We start from the raw sequence: 13006 nt of genomic DNA on the forward strand, positions 1-13006 counted from the left end.
TGGTGAAATGATCAAAAAAGGCAGTGGCTGGCCTTGGAGGTCGGTAAATGACAGCCAGTTGAAGGGGGAGTAGATGCGGACAGAGTGCACCTCAAAAGAGGGGAGAGAAACAGAGGGTGGTAGTGGAATTTGTGTAAAGGAGCAGTGGTCTAACAGCAGCAAACAAACTCCTCCACCATGCTTGTTACTGGGGCGGGGGTGTGAGAGAGTTGGAGACCGCCATAAGAAAGTGCAGCAGGAGAGGCTGTGTCAGAGGGGGTGAGCCAGGTTTCTTGTGATGGTGAGGAAGGAAAGTTTATTAGTGATGAAAAGATCATGAATATAGGAAAGTTTGTTGCAGGCAGAGCATTCAGATGTTCAGATGTGACCAAAGTAAAACGTTTTGGGCTAAATGCAAAATGCTGTGTGTGGTGGAAAACGAATACTGCACACTAGCCTTAAAACACCATCCCCACTGTCAATCATAGTGACAGCATCTTGCTGTCGATATGCTTTTATTGAATAGGGACAGGCAAGCTGGTCAGAGTTCATGGGAAGATGGAGCTAAATAAATACAGGGCAATCGTGGAGGAAAACCTGTTAGAGACTGCAAACCACTTGAAACTGGGACGTAGGTTCAGACAGCTCATGACGTTACTGCCATGCGCTGCCCGTCAAGGGCAAGCTGAAATATTATGCCAGTCTCTGATTGGCTGGCAGCGTGTGCTGCAGGGCAGGAAACTCAATGGTGTCTGCACCGCAATACATCAGGTGAAATAAGAGTGGTAGGCCCTCTCTCCACATGGGCCTGATGTTTGTTACATCCCCGCACTGAAAAGTGGTCCAACAAAGTATTGACTCGGGGGGGCTCAATACAACGGCACGTCACAATTTTCAGAATTATATTGTTAAAATATTTAGAAAACCATGTATAATTTACTTTATCCTTCACAAATACTCACGACATTGTGTTGGTATATCACATAACACCCAAATAAAATATATTTAAGTTTGTGGGTTTAACGTGGCAAAATGTGGAAAAGTTCAAGGGGTGCAAATATAATTTAAAGAAACTGTATATCAAGTTGCCTATGCATTTTAATGAGGTACATATCTAAATAGCTACTCAACTATCTTTTTATCCGACTATTTTATTATTAACGATCTTATTATATTTCAATAGACTGAAGTATATTCCTTCTTTCTTTCTTTCTTTTTTTGGAGATTAAAGTGAATGTGGCATCATGTTTTTGCTAACACATTAAAAAGCAGCATGATGTAAGGACATGTGTCACTTTGCAGTTGTTGCAGTTTTTATTAAAAAACGGACATCATGGGAACACCTTGGATTATGTAGGACATGTGGGGAGGGGTTGAGCTAATGAAAGTGGTGAATGAGGGACTGTCGTCTTTATTTTTTTAATTCTCTCTTTTTACGACTTTCAGGTTTCTACTTTTGGACTACATTGGATTTGGTGGATTACTTCGGAATCTTCATGGCTTTTTTTTTTAATTTCTATAATTGGTGAATGAGGGAGTCGGGGAACGTTTTTATACCATTACCAACACCAGGGCTTGATGGCAGCTGTCAATTCACTGCCACAGCAAGAGGGCAAATTGGGAAGAGCCAGCCAAAGCACCAGAACTGGAGCATCTAATGAGATGCACCACTTCTGCGGTAGCTGTGGGCTGGTATTTTTAGGCTGAGAAGGGCCAAATAGTCATGGCCCTTCCCAGCCTGATATCAGCCCCCAGCTGTCTACATTACTTGCGCTGGTTATCAAAAAAGGACATGACCCCACGTAATTTTTTTCAAAGTTTGTTTCCAGCAGCATACATGCATCTCCCCCATGCTGAAAAGCTTACTGAATAGCTCTTCTGCAGCATTTCAACAAACTTTGTTCAGCATCCAAACAGCAACCAAACACCTAACTCGACAACGGGTTCAGATTTCAGCACCGGACACTACATGTCCTTTACGAACTCTAAATTTTACAGTTCGGCCCTGCACATCCCTACTGCTGCCAGATTCCTTTTAATTTGTTGTTCCTGTTAAGCATGCTACAGGCCTTTTATACAGCGAAGAATCCACTGGTTAAACTAATAAAAAAGTGCAATTGTAATGCTGCAAGAATCATGACACTTTCTCTAGTCTAGCTAAATATATTTATATATTTTTTATGCATTTTAGTTCATGTGCCTGTTTATGTAATATATATTTTCAATCGGACGACATTTTAGGCTTAGACTATATACATAAAGCATTGATCTTTTCAGAACGATGGACATCTCAGAAGAATCAGACAGGCCCTATGGTAGGTTACAAATAGAGACACTGTTGCTTACTGTCAGTCATTAATTATGTGATTTAATGAATATATTTATGCTGTATTTTGTTTAGTAGGACACTCACCTTAACACAGGCATTAAATACATCAGCATGATACGCTTTGCCATGAGTGGCTGTGAATTCTTTCAGATTGTGGCCAGATGAAAACACCGGACCATTTGCTGGAATGGAAACAATGGAAGGAAAAATAAATGGATGAATTAAAAAGAAAGAAGCAAAAATAATAGTATATCAATGAAACAAAAACTAAAAAGAAATATTCCCCTCTCGGACATTTATATAGCTTACTAGAAGGTGGCCCGATTCTAACGCATCGGGTATTCTAGAATTTATTGTGTAGTTAATGTATGATTTTTGTTATATATATATATATATATATATATATATAGATGTTGTTGTGTGTAGTTGCCAGTGTTTGTGTAGGGCACTGTAAATGTTCTGGGTGTTGTCTGGGTGTGGGGGTGTGAGAGAGCGGTGTTTTATGTGTGTTGCGTTGTGTGTGTTGCGTTGTTTGTGGAGCGCTGTGTGTCTGCAGCATTCTGTGTGTGTGGTGCTGTGTGTTGCGCGGTTTGTGTGGGTGTGGAGTGCGTGTGTGTTTTGGGGGGAGGTATGTTTTGTGCAGTGTGTGTTGCACGGTATGTGCGTATATTTGTGTATGCCGCGGTGTTCGTGTGTTGGGTGTTGTGTGTGTGCGGCGTTGTCTGTGTGTGGGTGTCTGTGTAGGGCGGTGTTTGTGGTTCCCAGTGTGTGTGTGGTGTGTTGTGCGGTGCGCGAGTGGCGCTGTGTGTGTGTTTTGGGGGGAGGTGTGCACCCCAATCGTGCTCCATCCCCCATGCTGCGCACCCCCCATCGTGCTCCATCCCCCATGCTGCGCACCCTCCATCGTGCTCCATCCCCCATGCTGCGCACCCATCGTGCTCCATCTCCATTGTGCTCCATCCCCCATGCTGCGCACCCCCCATCGTGCTCCATCCCCCATGCTGTGCACCGCCCATCGTGCTCCATCCCCCATGCTGCGCACCCCCCATGCTGCGCACCACCCATCGTGCTCCATCCCCCATGCTGCGCACCGCCCATCGTGCTCCATCCCCCATGCTGCGCACCCCCCATGCTGCGCACCACCCATCGTGCTCCATCCCCCATGCTGCGCACCCCCCATCGTGCTCCATCCCCCATGCTGCGCACTCCCCATCGTGCTCCATCCCCCATGCTGCGCACCCCCCATCGTGCTCCATCCCCCATGCTGCGCACCCCCCATCGTGCTCCATCCCCCATGCTGCGCACCCCCATCGTGCTCCATCCCCCATGCTGCGCACCCCCCATCGTGCTCCATCCCCCATGCTGCGCACCCCCCATCGTGCTCCATCCCCCATGCTGCGCACCCCCCATCGTGCTCCATCCCCCATGCTGCGCACCCCCATCGTGCTCCATCCCCCATGCTGCGCACCCCCCATCGTGCTCCATGCCCCATGATGCGCAGCCCCATCGTGCTCCATCCCCCATGCTGCGCACTCCCCATTGTGCTCCACAGTCACACATCAGACAGTATACACGCCCACATCTGATCGCATACACTCACACCCCACTTCTCCCTGTGCCCTCCGGTGGGCGGTCCCAGCAGCTGTGCTGCACGCCGTGCTCCTCTGCCTTCTGCCGACACTCACAGATCCAATCGCATACACTCACACATCAGAACACACGCATACATCCGATCGCATACACGCACACATCCGATCGCATACACGCACACATCCGATCGCATACACGCACACATCCGATCGCATACACGCACACACACTGACACACTCACAACATCCGGAGATACCACATGCTTCCGGCCATGTGATCCTCCGGCAGGTCCTGGAAGGTCACTGCACGCACAGTATCGCCGCCGAGAAGTAAGCGATATCTCCTATATATATGATCTCATTTATTCATGTATTATTTCTGTGGAACTGTATACTCCCCATGCTATCTCCATGATGTACCTCCTTGTCCCCTTGGTGTATTGCGTCACTGTGGTCCGCCCTAATGTATAACCTTAAATATTTATTGGGGGGTTTGATTTGGATCACTCATTATGTTCTGACCAGCGTGCTTAGGTCCGCCCCGTTATCTCATACTGATGCCCTGGTGCGGCCCACTAGTGACGTTGCTTGCGCCATGTTTGTTATGGTCCTGTGAAGTTTGGGGACGCCCACTTCCTTGCCCATACCTGGGAGGTCCGCGGCGAGCGCCTCCCCTCTCTCTCCATTCCGCCCGCACTGAGGATCTCTCCAGCGGTGAGGGGTGACGTCACGTGAGAGTCACTTCCGCTGGTGAGACCCGGAAGTGGTGGGCGGGTGGATGTTACGAGCCGGGACGCGCGCGGCGCAGGTGGTGACAATCCCTGCTACTCATCATGGGGGTATTTATAGCCCATGTAGTGATACCCTGGCCACACACTGCCCCCCGAAGAAGCTAACGCAGCGAAACGCGTTGGGGCTTCCCTCTCCTGCACCGGACCCCTGCCTGGGCATTTGCCCAGTACTATTGTACTTTTTTCTGATGGGTAAGTGGCAATATATTTATGTAATTACAATGTATTGAATCTCTAATTGCCCTCCCATTGTTCTGTATTCATAATGGCAGGGGCCCTTAGTTGGGAATACTCTCTGGAATCATCTTTCCTGCACTTTTGCACCTTTTTCATTAAATTATAATGTTGTCTCCTTGTTGTTACAATTTTGGAATAAATTTATTATTACTCTTATTACAAGGAGTCTCCATATTTATTTTTGATATGATGTATGGCCCTTTAATGCTCCTATATTTTCTCTCGTTTAATATGTTGTGAGTATGTGGATGGGATGTGATGTGTGTGTGAGGTGTGTGTGAGAGTGAGTGAGTGTGATCTGATGTGTGTGTGTGTGTCTGTTCTTGTGTGTGTGTGTGTGTGTGTGTGTGTGTGTGTGTGTGTATGTGTATGTGTGTGTGTGTGTGTGTGTGCTCCGCTGCAGGACCTTGATGCGCTCACCTGCTCCCGGTCGGCGTCTGGTGAGTATGACTGCGGGGGTCTTCTTTCTTCTGTCTTCTCTCTTCTGGGGGTGCCCGCTGCCTATAATGAAGTGTCTTGCAGTGTCTTTAACTCTTTCACCGCTGCATGACACTTCATTAATGACCGCAGCGCACATGTGTACCGAGAGCCGGTTTTCGCTCCTAACCATGATACACATCGGGTAACTAAGGGAAGCGTTTCCTATAGTTAAGCGATGTGTATCATGGTTACCAGCGTACACCGGCTCCATCACAATCCCAGCATCGCAAGGTTATGTCCGCCAGCGGCGGGGCCGAGTGTGGCGGGGCGAGCGGGCGAGGCGTCAGCGTGAGCCGGTGTACGCTGGAGCGGGCGATGCGTGCGGAGGGCCAGGGCGAGCGGCTAATCCATGCGGGGGGTGGGGCCCGGTCGAGGCGAATGGCCAATCCGTGGGGGGGGGGGGGCGGGGCCAGGCCGAGCCCAGCGGCCAATCCGTCAGTTGTCACGCTAACGACACTGTCACGTTGCACAATTTTGGAGCAAGACAGACAGACAGACAGACAGACAGAATAAGGCAATTATATATATAGATAAGAGAAAAGCCGGCAGACTGTCCTTCTTGAGAAACCTCCGTGCTTATTGTAACTTTATTCCATAGATGCTAAAACCACTAAAGACAGATTCTCAAATAAACTCCAGATGATTGAGGATCTATGTTCAGTGGTTTTAGTACGTATGGAAAAAGTTACAAAAAACACAATTTTCTCAAAATGGATGGAGTGCCGGCTATTCTCTTGCATGAATATACTGACAAGCTCTGGTCAAGCTGCCGAGCACCTTGGATGAAGCCATTACAAGAGTGGTGAGATGTTGGTTTTGTTGTGTTGGATTTATTTTGAGAAAGGGACCCCATCCCGAGAGGTGTCTGTCTGACATTGGAATACCCTTATGAGGACTGTATGGCTTTGGGCTTTAGGGATCAAGCCAAGGGCCATCATTCTTTCATTGTTTTCATATAGCTGTATGTCTGTTTGATTTTGGTGTGGCAAGTTGAATTTTGCAAAGGCAATGTTTTCGTATACATATGATTTATTGACTAGCTTGTATTATTTTTTTTTCAAGTAGAACTAAAACATTTGTAATAGAATGTAACTTTAAAAGGAATCCATCAGAAGGATTTCAACCCCCTCATCATTTATATACACATGTAGCTCTTTCAAAGACAAGTCCAGAAATACCTTTACATGGTCAGTCTGTTCCTCCATTACTGAGAACCCAGCATTTGAATTTATATGTATATGAGGCTGTAAATCTGAAGCCCCTGTCACTCCAGCTCTATTCCTACTCCTGCCTGACTACTCCTTTGCCTAAACTCACATAGCATAGAGGCTGTCATTCAAGCAGAAGGTGGTGGCAATGAGCGGGGACTAGAGCTGGAGTGACAGAGGCTTCAGATCTACAGCCTTATTTGCATATCAATTTAACTTGATTTCTCAGTAATGGACAAACAGACTGGCCATGTAAAGGTATTGCTGGACTTGTCTTTGAAAGAGCTACATGCGCATATAAATAGTTTGGGGGTGAAATCCTACTGTATTCATTTTTTTTTTTGTTTACAGGCTCTCCAACATGTTCATATTAGGTGTAATGGTCAGCCACAGTGACTACAGTTTCCCATGTTATGATCAGGCAGGGTGATGTGTGCGACACACTCTGCCTGATCACAAAGGACACAGTTATGATGGCTCTTTACCTGGCTCTATTCACATTTTAGCTACAACCAGATGGAAGGATCTATATACACAGATTAATTAGCCAATATGAATAAAGGTGAAGGCAACTAATAAATAATAAAGACATTAATAATAAAGGAATAATGAAAAGATAACCTCCATGTTTATTCCCTCTTACTAATGGTTAGTGTTTTTCAAATTGTACAGTGGGTACGGAAAGTATTCAGACCCCTTTACATTTTTCACTCTTTGTTTCATTGCAGCCATTTGGTAAATTCAAAAAAGTTATTTTTTTCTCATTAATGTACACTCTGCACCCCATCTTGACAGAAAAAAACAGAAATGTAGAAATTTTTGCAAATTTATTAAACAAGAAAAACTGAAATATCACATGGTCATAAGTATTCAGACCCTTTTCTCAGTATTGAGTATAAGCACCTTTTCAGCTAGTAAAGCCATGAGTCTTCTTGGGAATGATACAAGAAGTTTTTCACACCTGGATTTGGGGATCCTCTGCCATTCTTCCTTGCAGATCCTCTCCAGTTCTGTCAGATTGGATGGAGAATGTTGGTGGACAGCTATTTTCAGGTCTCTCCAGAGATGCTCATTTGGGTTTAGGTCAGGGCTCTGGCTGGACCAGTCAAGAATGGTCACAGAGTTGTTCTGAAGCCACTCCTTTGTTATTTTAGCTGTGTGCTTAGGGTCATTGTCTTGTTGGAAGGTGAACCTTCGGCCAAGTCTGAGGTCCAGAGCACTCTGGAAGAGGTTTTCTTCCAGGATATCTCTGTACTTGGCTGCATTCATCTTTCCTTCAATTGCAACCAGTCATCCTACCCCTGCAGCTGAAAAACACCCCCCTAGCCATAGCATGATGCTGCCACCACCATGTTTCTCTGTTGGGATTGTATTGGGCAGGTGATGAGCAGTAGTTGGTTTTCTCCACACATACCGCTTAGAATTATCACCAAAAAAGTTCTATCTTCATCTCATCAGACCAGAGAATCTTATTTCTCATAGTCTGGGAGTCCTTCATATGTTTATTTGCAAACTCTATGCAGGCTTTCCTCTTGCACTGAGGAGGGGCGTCCGTTAGGCCACTCTGCCATTAAGGCCTGACTGGTGGAGGGCTGCAGTGATAGTTGACTTTGTGGAACATTCTCCCACCTCCCTACGGCATCTCTGGAGCTCAGCCACAGTGATCTTGGTGTTCTTCTTTACCTCTCTCACCAAGGCTCTTCTCCCACGATTGCTCAATTTGTCTGGACGGCCAGGTCTAGGAAGAGTTCTGGTAGTCCCAAACTTCTTCCATTCAAGGATTATGGAGGGCACTGCGCTCTTAGGAACCTTGAGTACTGCAGAAATTCTTTTGTAACCTTGGCCAGATCTGTGCCTTGCCACAATTCTGTCTAAGCTCTTTGGGCAGTTCCTTTGACCTCATGATTCTCATTTGGTTGGACATACACTGTGAGCTGTGAGGTCTTATATAGACAGGTGTGTGCCTTTCCAAATCAAGTCCTATCAGTTTAATTAAACACAGCTGAACTCCAATGAAGGATTAGAACCATCTCAAGGAGGATCACAAGAAAATGGACAGCATGTGACTTAAATATGAGTGTCTGAGCAAAGAGTCTGACTACTTATGACCATGTGATATTTCAGTTTTTTCTTGTTTAATAAATTTGCAAAAATGTCTACTATTCTGTTTTTTTCTGTCAAGATGGGGTGCAGAGTGTACATTAATGAGAAAAAAAGAACTTTTTTGAATTTACCAAATGGCTGCAATGAAACAAAGAGTGAAAAATTTAAAGGGGTCTGAATACTTTCCGTACCCACTGTAAACATACTTTGAGTATTAGATCATGACGTGCAATACTTATTTATATAAGTGAGTATGATTACAGATTGTAATTTTGGGAATACCTGCAATTACAATGACCCTCAAATCTTTGGCATCAACCTCATGTAAGATGTCTTTCTCCAGAGACTGAAGCATAGCAAGTGACAAGGCATTTCTCTTCTGAGGATTATTCATGGTTATTTTCCTGTACAGAAATAGGTGATAGTTACAGCCAACAAGTTTTACAATTATCGTAGGCATAATTACCATTAGTGAACACAGAAGAAAAAAGGACTCGCCGTGCAAAGGAAAAGTATAGTCATATTCAGTCAAAATCACAACCTCCAAAAGTGCATATAAAAAAATCACTTTTATTATAAGACCAAGTAAAAGGCCGGTTGGATTAACATCATATATAAATATATAGTTCAGTACAAAAGGTGGAGATCATGGAGTAACGAGGACAAGGGAAAAAGCAGCACATAAACCCAAACATGGAAGAGAGTAATAGGCTGATTAACACTTCACCCTATGGTTGATCAAAGTAGCTCACAACAGAGTAGGAGTGATGTCCCATAGGGGGGAACCAGGGTAAGTAAGGTTAGTCAGATTAATACAAAGAAAATGCATCACATGCATGTATCAGAAAGCTCCATGTGCTGTATCAATATTCAGGGCTGAAACAGCCCCACAAAGAAACAGAAGAGTGTTACATGGAGCATATCAGGTAGCATGTCAGAGATCTAATCACACTTACCCATGTGTCAAATTATATCAGCCAGATCGCAGAGTCGTGTGCCCCTACGCGTCTCGCCTATAGCTTCATAAGGGGGAGCTATAGGAGGAAGAGTGCCATTCATAAATATGAATAAAGCCTGAATATTGATAGAGCACATGGAGCTTTCTGATACATGCATGTGATGCATTTTCTTTATATTAATCTGACTAACCTTACTTACCCTGGTTCCCCCCTATGGGACATCACTCCTACTCTGTTGTGAGCTACTTTGAACAACCATAGGGTGAAGTGTTAATCAGCCTATTACTCTCTTCCATGTTTGGGTTTATGTGCTGCTTTTTCCCTTGTCCTCGTTACTCCATGATCTCCACCTTTTGTACTGAACTATATATTTATATATGATGTTAATCCAACCGGCCTTTTACTTGGTCTTATAATAAAAAAGAGAATTTTGTTACTTACCGTAAATTCTTTTTCTTATAGTTCCGTCATGGGAGACCCAGACCATGGGTGTATTGCTACTGCCCCCGGAGGACACACAAAGTTACTACACTCAAAACGTGTAGCTCCTCCCTCCTAGCATATACACCCCCTGCTAGCCAGTCCTAGCCAGTTTAGTGCAAAAGCTGAAGGAGGACATCCACCCACAAGAAGAGACAGAGTAAAATCCGGAAGAACCGGAACCTCTGTCTACAACAATAACAGCCGGTGAAGACACACGGAACAAGAAACCTGCCAACAGGCAATAGGGAGGGTGCTGGGTCTCCCATGACGGAACTATAAGAAAAAGAATTTACGGTAAGTAACAAAATTCTCTTTTTCTTTATCGTTCCTATGGGAGACCCAGACCATGGGACGTTCAAAAGCAGTCCATGGGTGGGAATAAACAGACAACTGAGAAGCAGGCAAACCTAACTTCACAAATGGGCGACAGACGCCGGACAAATGCGTCTGCCCAAGCCCGCATCTGCCAAAGCATGAGCATGCCTTGGGTAGTGCTTCGAAAAAGTACGCAGACTAATTCGAGCTGCAGTCTGACAGACCTACTGAGCCGTAACCTGGTGCCTGAAAGCCCAAAAAGGCGCCGACAGGTCTGATTAAATGTGCTCTGATCCCCGGCGGGGAAGGCACTTGAGTACACTTGTAGGTCTCGGAAATGGCCGACCTAAGCCAACGAACCAGGGTCGGCTTAGATGCCGAGAGACCGCTACGCTGACTAGCAGTCAGCACTAGAGAGAGGTGCACCGCCTAATAACGGCGGTGCGAGACACATAGATCCGGAGCGCCCGCACCAGATCCAGGATATGCAACGCTTCCTCAAGCGATGAACAGGAGCCGGACAAAAGGAAGGCAGGAAAATTGCCCCGGATAAGGTGGAAGCAGTAACCGCCTTAGGGAAAAAAGTCCGGAGTCGGATGAAGACCACCTTGTCTTGATGCAAAAGACCAAAAAAGGGGGTGACTCCGAGAGAGTGCAGCCAGAACTCTCTGGCGGGAAATTATAGCCACTAGAAAGACTACTTTCTGTGAAAGATGAAACAAAGAAACCTCCCCAAGAGGCGCAAAGGGGGGTTTCCGGGAACCGGGAGGACCGGATTAAGGTCCCAGGGCTCCATAGGCCGCCGGAAAGACGGAATGATGTGAGATGCGCCCTTAAAGGAGCGCACCGGAGCCAGCCGGACGATACGCCGCTGGCACATACTGACAGAGCCGAGACCTGTCCCTTAATGAGGGATAGTCCTAGCTGTAGACCGGACTGTGGAAGGGACAGGAGGGTCGGCAAGGCCAAAAAGGTCAAAGGACACTTTGGAGCTCGAGTCATAGCGGAGATGACTTCAGGAAGGATATCAGAAGTCGCCAAGATCCAGGACTCAAGAGCTACGCCGTCAATCTGAGAATCCAGAATTCTGACGGAAAAAACGGACCCTTTGAGAAAAGGTCTGAACGGTCCGGAAGATGCCATGGCAACCCAACGGACAGAAGGAGCAGGTCAGAGTACCAAGCCTGCCTGGGTCAGTCTGGAGTATGAGAATGACCCGACGGCCCCCTTTACTGATCTTGCGCAGGACTCTGGACAAGAGGTAGAGGGTGAAATACGTAAAGAGACGAAGCTGGGATCAAACATGAACCAGTGTGTCTACCGCAAAACCTGAGGATTGTGGACCACGGTTGGACAGCTGAAATAGTCTGCCTCGCAGTCTTCACCTCTAGGATGTGGCTGCGGATACGGTTGACTAGGAGTCCCTTGTCCACTGAAGAATGTTGAGCCGCCAAGATTGCCAGGCGGCTGAGTGTCCCGCCCCGGAAGCTGATGTAGGAAAACGCTGTCACGTTGTCCGACTGGACTCGAATGTGCCTAGCCGCCAACAGATGGTGAAGGCTTAGAGAGCTAGAAATACAGCTCTGATTTCCAGCACATTGATCCAGAGGGCTGATTCGGACAGAGTCCAAGCGCCCTGCGCTCCACGGTGGAGATATACTGCTCCCAAGGCGGATAGGCTTCCATTGACGCCACCGTCTGACCAGCGCCTGTATAAGGTGTCTGATAGAACGACGTCGACCGCCAGCGGAGGGACTACTGATCGACTAAGAGCAGCTTCACAAGAGCCGACAGAGTTTCGAATTGCGTCCCTGAGAACCTCTGGTTCGAAGTCAGAGTGGACTTGGACAGAAAGACAAGCCACCCGAATAGGTTAGAGTGGCGAGAGTGAGCGAAGCACTCTACTAAGAGTCAGCACTGGATGAAGCCCCAACAAGAAGGCCGTCCAGGGCAAAAGATCACTGCCAATCCCTAGGGGTGCAGGACCCTAATCACAGCTGCCCCAATGAGAATACTCGAGGGGCCATGGCTAACCCCAAGGGAAGAGCCACGAATTGGACCACTCCGATTGTCAAAACGTAGTCAACGCTGGTGTGAAACTGCGATTGACTCCTGCAGATAGGCATCTCTGATGCCGATGGCTGCTAGGGAATCTCCTTGGGTTCTTGATTGATCCGGTGAAAAACACACGGAACAAAACCGAGACTCCATGTGAAAACGCCACACCTGACTATGCTTGAAAAGCTAAAGATCCAGGTCGGAAGGCACCGCCCTCTTCGGGGACTAGGAATAGATTTAAGCAAAAATCTCAGAACCGTTCCCAGTCGGGAACTGGTACAATTACTCCATTGGCCTGCAAGAAATGCCACGGCCTGTGAGAAGGCGGCGGCCTTGGAGCCGGGAGGAGTTGACAGAAAAAATCTGTTTGGCGGGTGGACAGAATTCCATCCTGTAGCCATGGGGGATATAATCCCGCCCCCACTGAACGGAGACGTGTCAGAACCCTACGTCGCCAAGTGGAGAGAGCCTGCCA

At 46.8% G+C, this 13006-nt stretch overlaps 1 protein-coding gene across 1 annotated transcript in view; it reads right to left on the reverse strand.

Moving 5' to 3' along the window:
- The window catches only part of ECHDC3 (enoyl-CoA hydratase domain containing 3), a 48660-nt gene that overhangs the window by 19365 nt on the left and 16289 nt on the right, over positions 1–13006 (reverse strand). The window contains exons 2-3 of the mRNA XM_075342594.1: positions 8999–9120; positions 2393–2490 (exon numbers count right to left, since the gene is read on the reverse strand). Coding sequence (XP_075198709.1) covers positions 2393–2490; positions 8999–9120 — 220 coding nt within the window. The remainder of the gene's footprint in view (positions 1–2392; positions 2491–8998; positions 9121–13006) is intronic.

The sequence above is a fragment of the Anomaloglossus baeobatrachus genome, chromosome 4, assembly GCF_048569485.1.
Source record: "Anomaloglossus baeobatrachus isolate aAnoBae1 chromosome 4, aAnoBae1.hap1, whole genome shotgun sequence".
Taxonomy (NCBI): domain Eukaryota; kingdom Metazoa; phylum Chordata; class Amphibia; order Anura; family Aromobatidae; genus Anomaloglossus; species Anomaloglossus baeobatrachus.